This window comes from Lepidochelys olivacea, assembly GCF_965140295.1.
Source record: "Lepidochelys olivacea isolate rLepOli2 genome assembly, chromosome: 17".
NCBI lineage: Eukaryota > Metazoa > Chordata > Testudines > Cheloniidae > Lepidochelys > Lepidochelys olivacea.
The window spans coordinates 9,934,957-9,947,835 of NC_140427.1; the positions used below are offsets into that span (position 1 = coordinate 9,934,957).

General features: G+C 46.3%; 2 protein-coding genes across 4 annotated transcripts; one reads left to right on the forward strand and one right to left on the reverse strand.

Moving 5' to 3' along the window:
• The first annotated feature begins 878 nt into the window (after positions 1–878).
• Positions 879–4,436, forward strand: TMEM97 (transmembrane protein 97). Its single transcript, XM_084650928.1, has 3 exons — positions 879–1,033; positions 2,914–3,058; positions 3,893–4,436. Exons 1-3 carry the CDS (start codon positions 911–913, stop codon positions 4,141–4,143), a joined length of 519 nt encoding a protein of 172 aa, XP_084507054.1. The 5' UTR covers positions 879–910; the 3' UTR covers positions 4,144–4,436.
• Positions 4,437–6,911: 2,475 nt separating this feature from the next.
• IFT20 (intraflagellar transport 20) lies at positions 6,912–12,629 on the reverse strand. Of its 3 annotated transcripts, none has more exons than XM_084650931.1 (5): positions 12,259–12,629; positions 10,481–10,641; positions 9,108–9,193; positions 7,544–7,647; positions 6,912–7,360 (listed from the first exon to the last, which is right to left on the reverse strand). In XM_084650931.1, the coding sequence occupies exons 2-5, from the start codon at positions 10,605–10,607 to the stop codon at positions 7,279–7,281; spliced, it is 399 nt and encodes a 132-aa protein (XP_084507057.1). In that variant the 5' UTR covers positions 10,608–10,641; positions 12,259–12,629; the 3' UTR covers positions 6,912–7,278. The 3 variants fall into 3 exon arrangements, with proteins under 3 accessions (XP_084507057.1, XP_084507056.1, XP_084507055.1); XM_084650930.1 differs by lacking the exon at positions 12,259–12,629 and adding an exon at positions 12,148–12,238; XM_084650929.1 differs by lacking the exon at positions 12,259–12,629 and adding an exon at positions 12,148–12,236 and having other exon boundaries at positions 10,481–10,644.
• Positions 12,630–12,879: the final 250 nt, after the last annotated feature.

Below are 12,879 nucleotides of genomic sequence, written 5' to 3' on the forward strand. Positions count from 1 at the left end.
GATTTGAAGTAAACCTATTAATAGGTTTAAAAAAGCTCACTTATGTTTGAGACAGGAACACAACCTGCTACTGGGAAGTGTGTCGGTACTAACACAGAAACTCCTGCTTCATCTAGCGTGAGGGTTGAGATCTTCAGAGTACTCTTGGGACATTTAGCCACATTCTCCCCTCTTACTCCTGGGATCTTGCCAAAGCCCGTCAGCCTGCTGAAAATTTGTATCCAGGAGGAAGTTAACTAATGGGACAGCCAGAAAGCGTTAGCTTTGGACTCGGCCGGGGGCCTGGTAAAAGTAAAGAAATGAACATGAGCAAGAGTATACGAGCATCTTCTCGAAACGACTTGTGATTCTTCTGCTGACCAGAAATTCTTCTCTGCTGGGTGCTTTTGAAAATCTCACCCCTAAGCTACTTCACTGCACAGGTCCCATTGAAAGTCAGTGGTACTTATTCTCCTGAGTCCCTTTTGGGAATCCATAATAGTGTAAATGTGCACACAGAGGACTTCTGACCCCCTGCTTCAAAGGCAACCTACTAAATCCTGTGCTGGGTGGCGGGACGAGGCCTTGAATACAATCTAATTTGTTGAGCCGAGCTCTAAAGAGCGAACCCATGCTTTCTTTTTTTCCTCACCAAGCTATGAAAACGGTTTTAAGCCTTTAAAATAGGTTGTAACGCAAATCTAGTAAGGCCGCCTCCTGTTGAGTCGAATGGAATCTTCCTTCAGGGAAGGCACCAACCGCAGAGGTGTTTTGCCTTCAGCCAGATGGGTAGCCCTTTAAATTGTGAGTTGTCCCAGCAGGAAACCAAGCCTCCTGAGAGTGCAGCCAATGGGAGCAGGAGAAAGCTGTGGCCTGTTGTGTCTGTTGCTTACCAGCTGACTTCCTGCTGCTGCACTGCCCCAGGGAAGGGATGGCTGCTGTTACTGGCTTGCTGGAGTGGGTTTTTGCCCTGTACTTCCTCACTCACATTCCCATCACTTTACTGATAGACCTGCAAGCGCTTGTACCTGGGGCTGGCATCCACCCGCAGAGTGTAAGTAGCTGCCAGGACTCTCTCAACGACATGGTGATTTGTGTGTGTTTGCAGCTCAGTGCAAAATCAGTCGGGACTGTCTGACACAAGGGTTTGGGGGAGAATTGATTCTGTGCAAAGGGTTTGAATAGCAATGACTTTGTGCCTAGCAGTTGGCTTGAAAACCCTGATCTTTGAGAAAAGGCTCAGCTCTCCTTCTGCAGTGTTAATGAGCCAAATTCACTAGAAGAAAAGAAGGACTAGTGGCACCTTAGAGACTCACCAATTTATTTGAGCATAAGCTTTCGTGAGCTACAGCTAATTTTACAGCCCTACGATGAGTCAGTTTTTTGCAATACCACTTAGCTTTTACATAGTATTAAGTATGAATATGGATAGTATGTCTTTTGCCAAGCTCATTAGTCTGGGGTCACTAGGATAAATTTCACTTGGATTAGTTCACGAGGGCACAAATCAACTGGCTTCCAAAATTGTTCAAAGGATCAAATGAAATCTGTGCAAGCTTCCTCTGCCAATTAGATCTACACAGTAAGTCAGACAAAAGCAAAAAACCTCCTTGCTAAAATCTCTCCTACTTTTATCTTCCCAGCATGCTAAGCTATTGCAGAAGTCTAACCTAACCAGCCTAGAAATACCTGAATATCTGCTTGACAGGAGATTTCTTTTGCATATGGAAAGCACTACGTGTTTGTCTTGTCTTTTTAAAAGCCGAATACAGTCTGAAAGAGAGACTGGAAGAGTTCAGGGCACAGTACAGTTGTTCATTGAGTGACTTATGCAACACTGACCTCATGATTTTGTTTTCTGTGCAAAACCCCACCATGAATGTGAGAGAGGCAGAGATAACTGGTTCCCAAAATATGACCAATCGAGGTACAATGCGAGTTATTTATAGATCTTCATTTTTTGTCACCAGGGTTTGATCTGTATGATAGAAAACTGTAAATATAATCTGTATCCAGCAATATTAGACGGGGACTTGAGGTCATTAGCTCAGGCAGTTTAACTGTTGATTATTACTTGAATGAATCAGGAGGCTTCTTCTATTTTAGAAGCCATATTTAAATTAAAAATTAACTAGCAAATCTCAATAGACTTTCAACCAAAGGCCACCTAACGAAACCACATTTTACATTTATTTGTCTGTCATTCAGACTAATTTGACATTTAGCTCATTGCACTGTCAGCTTGGACAAAAACCTTTTTAGAGGACTGTTTAAACACCATGGGCCAGCTGTATGAAGGTATTTAGATGCCTAAAGATGCAGATAGGGGCCTAGTGGGAATTACAAAAGCACCTAAGTGAATTAGGCATTGAACTCCTCTTGTTTATAGTGCCTAGGAACCCAGTGGTCGACTAGGGGTGCTGTACAAACATAGTCACTTTTGTAAATTCCACTAGGCACCTGTCTGCCTCTTGGAGGGCCTAAATACCATTGTAAATCTGGCCCCACGTGTCCTCACAGTGGCAGGGCCAAGAAGAGTGGAATTCTAGGATCTTTCCTCTCTCCACGAAACCTGGCTTGCTCCCTACGTGTAAAAAGGGATCCGGAGTGGTCTGTGGCTGCTCACGTCTGAAGCACCAGGCTCTGTGTAAGGTTGTAATAACCCCGAGAACATGTGGAATAAAATGCCGCAGAGTCGAATGTCTGCGTACGGAGCGTTTTCGCCACTTCGAGAGGCTTTTGCAGCGTAATTCCCATTAAGACTAATAGCTGCACAGCGGAAGCCTTGTGTGTCAAGATGAGACTGTATCTTTAAAAAGGTTTTGTGCGCTGTAATGATGGCTCCATTTAATGGGTCACGTAAAATGCCTTGTTGTTTCTCATTGCAGCTAACGCTAAGCGTGTTAAACTGTTGTGTTTTTTTTTTTTCTTAAGCTGACGGAGTTGTTAAAATGGTACGCAGTTACCTTTAAAGATCCCATGATGCTGGAGCCCCCTGCATGGTTTAAGTCGTTTGTATATTGTGAAGCCTTCTTACAAATGCCTTTCTTTCCCATTGCAGCGTATGCATTCTTAAAAGGTTGGTACAGAAAGAATGAAAGAACAATATTGGGCATGCAGTCTTGTTGCAGATATTAATTTTAAGGGGTAGAGAAAGCTTGTTCTGTACATTTAAGCCATTACAAATGCATCAAGTGGGGGGGGGGTTCCTGTTTTTTCACTAGGAGTTTTGATTCAGTAAGGAGTGCGGGATAGAGCCTGTAGGAAAATAATTAAAATAAAAACAGGAAAAATTATTCTTTCGCTGATGCTTGTCAAGCCTGGCACAATACACTTCATTCCCACAACTTTATCTTAAACCAGAAATCCTAGGTTTCTAGGTAATGGGGCCCAGTGCGGAGAAAACAGCCCTGTTAGGACATGGGGCTTTTATTCCAGGCTCTGCCACGTGCTTCTTGTATGACCTTGGACGAGTCGCTTAACCCCTGTAAAATGGGTATAAGGATACTCTGCATCTACGTGATACCTGGTGGCCGACCTAAAAATATAATTCTTGAATCAAGTCTGCATGTTGGTCTTTTTTTGATGATGAAAATATTTTATCAGCTTGCTTTGAAGAGATGTCGCAGGACTCCTATCTGCATCCTGTCTTTCTAAGCTTCCAGTTGGCATGCCTTGCATTGCCACTCTTCCACCTAATAAAAACAGATTAGTTTTCCTGCTACTATATACTCTTTGCAATTGAGGCTCGTACAGTCTGGGTTAATTTTCTGTTGATACTTAACTCTCTTATAGCAGTTTTCATGAGTAGATCTCAACATGCTTTCACCCTCTTTAGTGTATTTATCCTAAGGCTGTTGAATGCTGCCCTCTTATTTCAAACAAATATTATACTTTTCTGCCTCGAATACAGGTGGCTGCAAATGGATACGGACTCCAGCAATTATCTACTCCAGTCATGTCGCTACAACTGTATTTCCTATCCTTGCACATATCCTGTTTCACGATTTCTCCGCGTCCAAGCATCAGGGTCCAGAGACACAGCAGGAACGCCTTGCTCTCTTAGCCATCTATGTGCCATATTTGCTGATTCCAGTTCTGATCCTATTTACCATGTTGTACAGCCCCCAATACAACCAGGTGGAGAAAAGGAAAAAGAACTAGTGGGGAATCGAAACAGCCTAAACATCTAGCCCCATCTGTTCTCTGAATTTAGTCCGTCCAGGTCCTGTGGGATAAGTGCCCATCTAGTGCAGTCTGCTGCCCCAATTCACACCGGTATGAGTCCCAAATAATGAGTCCCCATTGAATTGGCTGGAAGTCCCTGCTCTTCCCAAAACAAGTAGCCATTCCCCCTGCTGCTGTGGCTAGAGGGACCTAACTTCTCTGGGGCTGGCAAACAGGTGTTTTTCCTCAGTGCGAACAAAACCAAGAAGTAAAGCCTTTGACGTACAATACTGAAACGAGAGCATTGCCCTTGTGTTCTGCCTCCCTTTCAGCTGCTCTCCTCTCATGGTAAATATACCTGTGTGAGAAACCACGGATCCCCTGTCTGTTTAAAAATAAGACACACCAGAGGCTGCATAATTGTGCAGTGTTATGACTTAATTAACTACAGGCAGCTGGAGAGCAGAGAGAGTTTGTGAGGGAGGAGGGTGTTATTCTGTATCATTTTTATTAGACATAAAAACAGGGTCTGGTTCTGCCCTCAGATACATATGCACGCTCCCATTGGCTTAGGTATGGCAGGGGGAAGAAACTGGCCCATGAAAGTTAAGAGTCTGATGGAATATATGTTAATGCAACCACATCACCTAGTTGTGTAAGTCTTAAGATTTCATAACTTTGAACTTGTGAGCCAAAACTCTTGCCACTTTGTTATGTATGTTTGATTTTGTGCCTGGCCACGTTGAATCCAAGCCCTCAAGCACCCCCTTATATACCATTGCCTACCGTCTGGAATGACACTATGATCCTTTTTTAAAGAGTCTGCATGTGCCAGCTCCATTTTTGATTATGGACTCGAATCACCAGTTCGAGTAGATTTCAAGACCTGCCTGATTTCTGAATGCTAAAACGTAACTTACTTTGACATACATCTGCTTTTTTGTATAGCACCTTTCTTCCCAAAGGGCCCTAAAGTCTTTTCCTAATTGTGTGTGAGCAGGGATCATTTCACCCGCTTCTGACCTGCAGCATCCCTCCCAGCAGTCCTGGGTTTTGTGGGGCTAGCCTGCTTTGACCCCAAGCCCATCTCAGTTGAAGTGAACATTTCCCCCATTCAGGACTGCCTGGGGAGGGGCAGGTTTCAGAGTAACAGCCATGTTAGTCTGTATTCGCAAAAAGAAAAGGAGGACTTGTGGCACCTTAGAGACTAACCAATTTATTTGAGCATAAGCTTTCGTGAGCTACAGCTCACTTCATCAGTTTGCCCTGGGCCCCCCATTTGAGAGGGCCCCCAAACCTAGTGGTGGTGTGACCTGGTGCAGGGCATTGCAGCGTGACTTAGGTTTGGCCTGTCCCCCACCTTTCATTTCCATCTACGGAGGGGCAGATGGGCCAAACCTGAGTGGCACTGCATCCTCCTTTTCGCCACTTGAAATGCTGAGGTAAGCTGCAGCCGCACCTGGGATGAAATGCACAAATGCAGCCTAGTTTGACACAGACTGACAAGCGGGCTGGTCTTCTGTTCCAAATCTCTTCCAAAAGGTTGAGCATTAGCCTCGAAATGGTGGTAACATCAGTTGTTCATGACGTCAAGGACTATTCTGTCAGCCACGTGCCAGGGTCTAAATTACAAAGGCCGACAGTTTCATGCCTGGTTGCCTAAAGGTAGGTGTACAACTCCACATCTAAGCACTTAATAAGCAGCCTGACTTCCGTGTCGGGTGCTGAGCACCTGCAACTTCTGTTGACCCTAACACAGAGGTGGGCAAGCTACGGCCCGTGGGACCATCCTGCCCGTCCCCTGAGTTCCCGGCCAGAGAGGCTAGCGCCTGGCCCATCCCCTCCCCTGCAGCCTCAGCGTGATGTGATGCCAATGCTCTGGCCCACTGCTCCTGCCGGGCAGGGCAGGGCCATGGTGTGGCTGCAAGCTTCTGCCACTCTGAGGGGCGTGGTAAGGAGGCGGAGAGTCGGATAAGGGGCAGAGGGGGAGTCAAGGGACAGGGTGCAGAGGGTGGTTGAATGGAGTGGAGGTTCAGGGGCAGGGTGGTCAGGAGACAGGGAGCAGGGGGGTTGGATGGGTCGGGAGTTCTGAGGGGGGCAGTCATGGGGTGGGAAGTAGGTCGGGCCAGGCTGTTCGGGGAAGCACAGTTTTCCCTACCCCGTCCTCCATAAAGTTTCACAACTCGGATGTGGCCGTTGGGCCAAAAAGTTCACCCATCCCTGCCTTAACAGGATTTGTGGGTGCTCAGCTCTTCTGGAAATCAGGCCATTCTAACTCGTATCTAAATGTTGCTTTTGGAACCTAGCTTTAGGCATCCATTGTCTAAATCTGTTTACCGTTAACGTCTGCTCATGCCGCAAAGACTTCAGGCTGGCAGCTTAGAGCACTGTTAAAAATTCCCAGGAACCTGTTGTTCTGAATGTGAGTCTGTGAGCCTCAGGCATAATCTGTCTTGAATTCTGCTGTATGTTTTCCAGTTTGGGATTGTCGTGGGTGGGTTCGGTTAGTCACAAACTTGCCTTTGTGTGTATTTTTTTTTTTTACTGGACAGCAATTCTCTTCTGTCAGTCCAAATATAAACAAGCTATTGGTCCTTCTTAATAATGTTGTATTTTGTGACTGTAGACATGAAAAGCTGTATTTGGTAAACTATTCATGTGACACTCCAGTGAACTAGTTAAATCTAAGGAAAATAGTCTCTTAATTATACAAATAACACGAGCAGCTGCTTCTTGGCAGGTCCAAAACAAATCTGAAAATAAAGCAACTTCTAAAAACAATAATTTATTTCCTGATCTCAGAAAGTATAGTAAACAAACAAAGGAGCCATGTAATATAGCAACAGTAGTGTCCATTCGAAGATTAAATGAATTCAAACTACGGGGACCGTACAAATTTTTTAAAAACAAGAGACAGGTTAGAACTCTTCTTATTTACACATCTGCGGAAAACCCCTCCTTTCTGCCATTTTCATGTAAGTTCACAGAGTGACGTTAAACTCATTTTTTGTTTTGCCCTTACCCACGCTGCTTTGCTCACTGGTACACAATACAAAACTGCACATTTGAGAACCATCAGGATACTGGAAAGGTACAAGTTTGCCAAGTCCGCTGATGTTGGTCTTAAATCCTTTATTTCTGAAAAATGAATTGGTCAATGAATTCATTCTGGTCAGCTTCTATTTTACACAGGGTCTCATACTCTACTCGGTATCTGAAAGAGATAGAGAGAGAGAATGGTTACAACCTGTACTTAGAGTTTAAATATTGGGGCTGAATTTCTAGTCCACAAAACTAGTGATATTAATAAAGTTAGTAACATAACAAATGTGACTCTGTCCTTTTAAAATATTAAACCAAACTGCTGGTTGTGGCTTCATGTAACATCTTAGCTTACCTTTCCAACTGCATTTTCTTCTCGGTTATTAAAGCCTGAAGCTGCTGCTGCTGAGCCTCTCTTTGCTTCGCTATAGACTTTAGCAAGTTTCGGGCACCAATTGCCTATGGAAACAAGACTGGCTTTTAGTAACAGAGCTGTATCACCATTTACCACTGTCATTTCTAACAAATTTTGTATAATTTCTAACAAGGGAACTTTCCAAGTGGTTTTAATAATTAGACTTCAGGAATATCGTATCTTTGTAGAGTTTCCCTTCAAATATTCACTACTCTGACCCAGGTTAGTAACCTGCACAAGGTCACAGGAGTGCCAAAGGCAAAGCCAGGTCTAGAAATATTACTTGACCACTGGATTGATTGGGGCAAGGGAGGGACAGGTAAGCTCAGAATTAACCATTAGTTCTGAACTTTTTCCAATATAAGTTAGTTTGTGGGACTTTTTTTTCTAAAAAAAAACACCAAATGTCCAAGCTTGTTTCTAGACTGACCTATAAAAAAGATCTTAGTGGTACGTATTTCTACATGTACATCAACAAGAACATTCACAAAAGTAAAAGCTCTTTGTTTTCTAATCAGCCGCTTCCTTCGGCCAGGTGCATTCGGTGATGGCACTGCCCATGGCGACACATCAAAAGCCGAAGCTTAATGGCCCACGCACTCAATTTTGGCCCCACTGAATGAACTGGTGGAAGGAAAATACTGATTAGAAAGACAGAATCTGTTGTTTACATGCAAATATAATAAGCTGCAGGGCTGGGAAAAAACAAACACCTGGATGATATGACACTTTAATGAGCTTGCTTGTTTGTGTGCCACTGGCTAGTACTAGTCCTTTAAACCCTTGGTAACAGACAACTATGATAATCCAAAGACAGGTGTTAACTGCTCTACCACCGAAAAGATCCTTAAAACAATCTCAGGTTTCAGAGTAACAGCCGTGTTAGTCTGTATTTGCAAAAAGAAAGGGAGTACTTGTGGCACCTTAGAGACTAACCAATTTATTTGAGCATAAGCTTTCGTGAGCTACAGCTCACTTCATCGGATGCATACTGTGGAAAGTATAGAAGATCAAATAAATTGGTTAGTCTCTAAGATTCCACAAGTACTCCTTTTCTTTTTGCGAATACAGACTAACACGGCTGTTACTCTGAAACCTATGATAATCAAGTTGGGCTATTATACTTGATTATCATACACATTAAGGAGAGTGATCACTTCAGATAAGCTATTACCAGCAGGAGAGTGGGGTGGGGGGAGAGAAAACCTTTTGTAGTGGTAAACACCCATTTTTTCATGCTTTGTGTGTATAAAAGATCTTCTACACTTTCCACAGTATGCATCCGATGAAGTGAGCTGTAGCTCACGAAAGCTTATGCTCAAATAAATTGGTTAGTCTCTTTAAGGTGCCACAAGTACTCCTTTTCTTTTTGCTAAAACAATCTGGATCATACAGATTGAATAAATAGCTAGATTGCTTAGATCGTACGGTAGGTAAGGCAGGGGCTGTCTGTGTATCGTAAAGGACAGAGCACTTCATGGGCCAATAATTAAATGTACAGTACCTTCATCTTCTCATTTTCAGCTGCTTTTGCTAGTTGATCAACAAGTTCTATTAAGCTACCCACTATTTTCTGAAACTCTGCAATTTCTGCAAAGGGAAAAGTGGTGCTATTTAAGCTAAAAGTATTCACCGAAAGGACACAAACATTCTTTTTCTATCGCATTTGCGTGCTTTTTAGCCTGGATTTCTTAATGTTTCATAGTCTTAACCCTTTTTAAAATCAATTGTATTCGGCATATGTTAAGTTTAGTAGCAATGAAGATCTTAAACTAAAGATGAAGAGGAAAATATAATGAAAGGCCATTAAGCATTGATGAGGTTCGGAGTTCTTGTCTCCTACTAGGACATCTAATCTTAGCCTGACTTGCCTATATTCTTATTGATTCAGATCTAAATTTAAAAAGAGATGCCTATACAAGGATAGGTGCCCTAACATACCAGAAAATCCCAGCAGCAAAAATAATCATTGCAAATAGAAACTCAGCCAGCCACCTACCAAAAAACCCTCCTTTCCTATATCGGAAAAAGTATTTATTACATGTGATGGAGACAGGAATTTTACAATAACAGCACATTTAATTATCAAAGTCTCTGCCTTCATTAGCTTATAACCAATGAGCACAGGTCAGACACTAAAATTCACAAGAAAGAAGTTAATCTAACACTATAATAGCTTTTTTCCACCCGGTTAAAAAGACTGTGTTGGCTGAGAGAAGACAATGCAATAGTCTCTGCATACTCGACTCACTGCCCGTACTGACTTGTCAGCTTCAGAAAACGTTTGGAAATTGTCAAAGGTTGCGTATGGGGGAAAATATCAATATTATCAGGCGTTTCATACATAGGGTTTATTGTGGGAAGCAGCTTGGCAGGCAGAAACTGAGCTCCAGGGCCGGTTTCCTTTACAGGGAACTACCGCTGAAGAGCATGGATAGAATCACAGGTTTGGAAGGGACCTCGAGGGGTCCTCTAGTCCAGTCCCCTGATGCTGTGTGTGTAACTGTTGTGAAAAGCCAGAAGTAACAAGCTATCTGCTTATCAATTAACAAAAACACTTCTAAAAACAAAAGCAGACCCTTGGCTTAGACTCCGTGAATGCATCCTTTCTTCTTCCACTGCTCTTACTCTTTACTGGGTGCCCGTTTTCAAACAAACAATCTGATGACAAAACTAACTGAGCTGAGCTAGGGATGGACGTATGGTATTGTATCAAAATTCCATCTGTGAATGGTAACTATTTCCAGTTTTGTCATTAGATTGACTCTTTTAAAGGTAGTAAAAGGCCACCCAGCAGCAAAAGCAGTATTTAGACCTGATATTTAGTATTGCTGAGAGCTTGACCTGGGCAGAGCCAATAAAAGGGAAAGAACTTACTGTCCACAAAAGCTTTGCATTCCTCTTTGAGTTCAATTGTTTGTTGTGCAACCTCAGGGTCCAAAATTCGTAGTTTATTCAGCTCATCAAAGTGAAGACTTGCATCTCCTAGAATGCCTTTGGCCATCTCTGTCTCGCTTCAGGATACAACGCAGAATAAGCTGCTTGCATATAAAGGGAGAAAGAAGTGAACAGCATGCAAATAAGAGCATTAAATTCACAGCAGCTACCCATGGAAACGATTCATGGGATTGTGGCCAGAGAGGTAAGTGAGGAAAAACATTATTATATGATTCAAGATGTCCCTTAAAACGACCCACACAAAGGTGCAGCAATTACTAGTCCCGTCCCCGCACGGCCCCGGGACTGGCTGAACCACAACTTATTATTTGTAACAAGTAAACAAGGGTCTGTTTAAAAAAAAAAAAAAAAAAAAAGTTACTTTCAGTTGTAAATTTCTCAGCCACTTTCAACTCATGCTCAGAGACTCCAGAGCCAGACAGAACCTTAAAAACACAAAGTTGTATAGGTCCATCCCAATGCCCAGGAAGAATTACAGTAAGATACTCTTCACTTGAGCCCCGGCAGCTGGTTGATTACAGGGGACATGGGGGAAACTGGACCATGATGCAATGAGAAACAGCAGCTGGGCCCTGGCTCTCCCAAAGCTGCTTCTCTCCCTGGAGTGGGAGTTTGAGCCAGGCCAACAATCAGCACTTAATCCATCCTTGTGCCACCTTATGACAAGAAGCTGATGTCTCAAGGGCTGGAAGTCTCTAGGATACGTGTGTGATGAATTGATCCCTGCATGGCAGAGGTTGAGACTCTGAGCAGAACCTGGTGCCTTTAGGAGTAGAGGAGCCATCACAAGTTGACAGAGCAAGGCCAAGAAATGTTCCTGAGTGCAATGCAGTAACTGAGAGCCTGCCAGGGGAATGCGCCCCAAGGCAGAACTTCACTTTCTAACTACCTCCACATGCCAGCTCACCTCCAGCCTTCCTCCTCAGGGGGCAGACCTCCTGCCCCAACATTAGACTTTCCAGGGAGGGTTGGGAATCTTGAAGAAAACATCAGAGGCAGTGCTCCCCCCCCCACGTCTCCACCAATGATTTTCTGCAATTCTCCCACCCTTGGTCTAACCCAGGTGCAGCTCCCGCCCCACAGCAATGATGATCAAGCTCCTGTCAACCCTGTGGTCTGCTGTGCCTAGGGCTGAGATGGCTGGTTGGGGGCTGACTGTCCCAGACCACGTTGAAGAGCAGCAGTGGGAGAACTGCAGAAAGCTCTTGGGGAAGATGCAGCCTTGGCGGGCCGCCTCCCATCCTGCTCCCCCCAACCCCAGCTCCTCAGGGAGCAGAAAGGAGGGGGGCTGTCGCAGAACAGGTTGGGACGGGGGGGGGCAGGTAGGTAGCGCAGGGGCATCAGGACTCCTGGCTTCTGTCCCCAGCTCCGCCAACGACCTGCTGCCTGACAGCTGCCAAGTCCCTGGAGCCGTGCCTCAGTTTCCCCTCTGTATCTGGGGAGGAAGCTGCTTCCCCACCTCCCGGGGCTGCTTCTGAGGCTGGCTGGGGGAGGGCACAGACCAGGCTGTGGAGCGTCCTAACCCGTTGGAATTAGAACCCAGGCGTCCGGGAACACCTCCCCCCCCCCCGGCCGCTGGTATTTACCTGCCAGATTCCTGCGCCCTTCCCCCGCCGCGCTCCCCCCGCCCCCCACTGCGGCCTCTGGCTGCCACGGCGACTGCCCGGGTGTCCCCCCCGCTCCCCCTCGGAACGTACCATTCGGGGGGGGGGGCCCGGTGCATCCTGGGAGCTGTAGGCCCCACAGGGGGACAGCACGTGGCACGGGGGCGGGGCGCGCTCCGGCCGCGGGGTTCGCGGGGCCCAGCCCGGGGCCTCCTCCTGCGCCCGGCTCTCGCCCCTGCCCCACCCGGCCCCGCGCCCCGGAGCGGGCCCCGCGCCTCGCGGGCGCTGTTCGGTGCCGGGTTTCGGCCCCCCGCGAGGGGCGGCTCCAGGCAGCGCTGGCGCGTGGGAGGCGCCCCACGGCATGCTGGGAAGCGCGGCCAGTCCGGGGGGCGGCGGCGGCCCCCTGAGCCCCTCGCCCCGGGCACGGTCGCTCTTCAAACCGCGTGGCCAGCGCTGGCCGCGCCTGGGGGGGCGGTGCCCGCTGGGAACGGCCAGTGCCCGGGTGGGGCGGCGCCACGGGGGGGGCTGTAAATCATTCAGACAGAGTGGTCCCGTCCAGGGTGGTGACCGTGTTGCATGCTGGGGGCTGTCGTCCTGTGGGGATGGCGGCCCCGGGGCATGCTGGGGGCTGTAGTCTTTCCGGGCGGGCGGCCCCGGGGCATGCTGGGGGCTGTAGTCTTTCCGGGCGGGCGCCCCCGGGGCATGCTGGGGGCT

What these genes read in the sequence shown, in the direction of transcription:
- TMEM97 (XM_084650928.1), top strand. Translation starts at nt 911, where the DNA reads ATGGCTGCTGTTACTGGCTTGCTGGAGTGGGTTTTTGCCCTGTACTTC. An exon ending in CTGGCATCCACCCGCAGAGT is followed by an intron (nt 1,034 to 2,913) that starts GTAAGTAGCTGC and finishes TTTTTTCTTAAG; the next exon opens with CTGACGGAGTTGTTAAAATG. An exon ending in AGCGTATGCATTCTTAAAAG is followed by an intron (nt 3,059 to 3,892) that starts GTTGGTACAGAA and finishes CCTCGAATACAG; the next exon opens with GTGGCTGCAAATGGATACGG.
- IFT20 (XM_084650931.1), bottom strand. Translation starts at nt 10,607, where the DNA reads ATGGCCAAAGGCATTCTAGGAGATGCAAGTCTTCACTTTGATGAGCTG. An exon ending in ATGCAAAGCTTTTGTGGACA is followed by an intron (nt 9,194 to 10,480) that starts GTAAGTTCTTTC and finishes TTCCCTTTGCAG; the next exon opens with AAATTGCAGAGTTTCAGAAA. An exon ending in CTGAAAATGAGAAGATGAAG is followed by an intron (nt 7,648 to 9,107) that starts GTACTGTACATT and finishes TTGTTTCCATAG; the next exon opens with GCAATTGGTGCCCGAAACTT.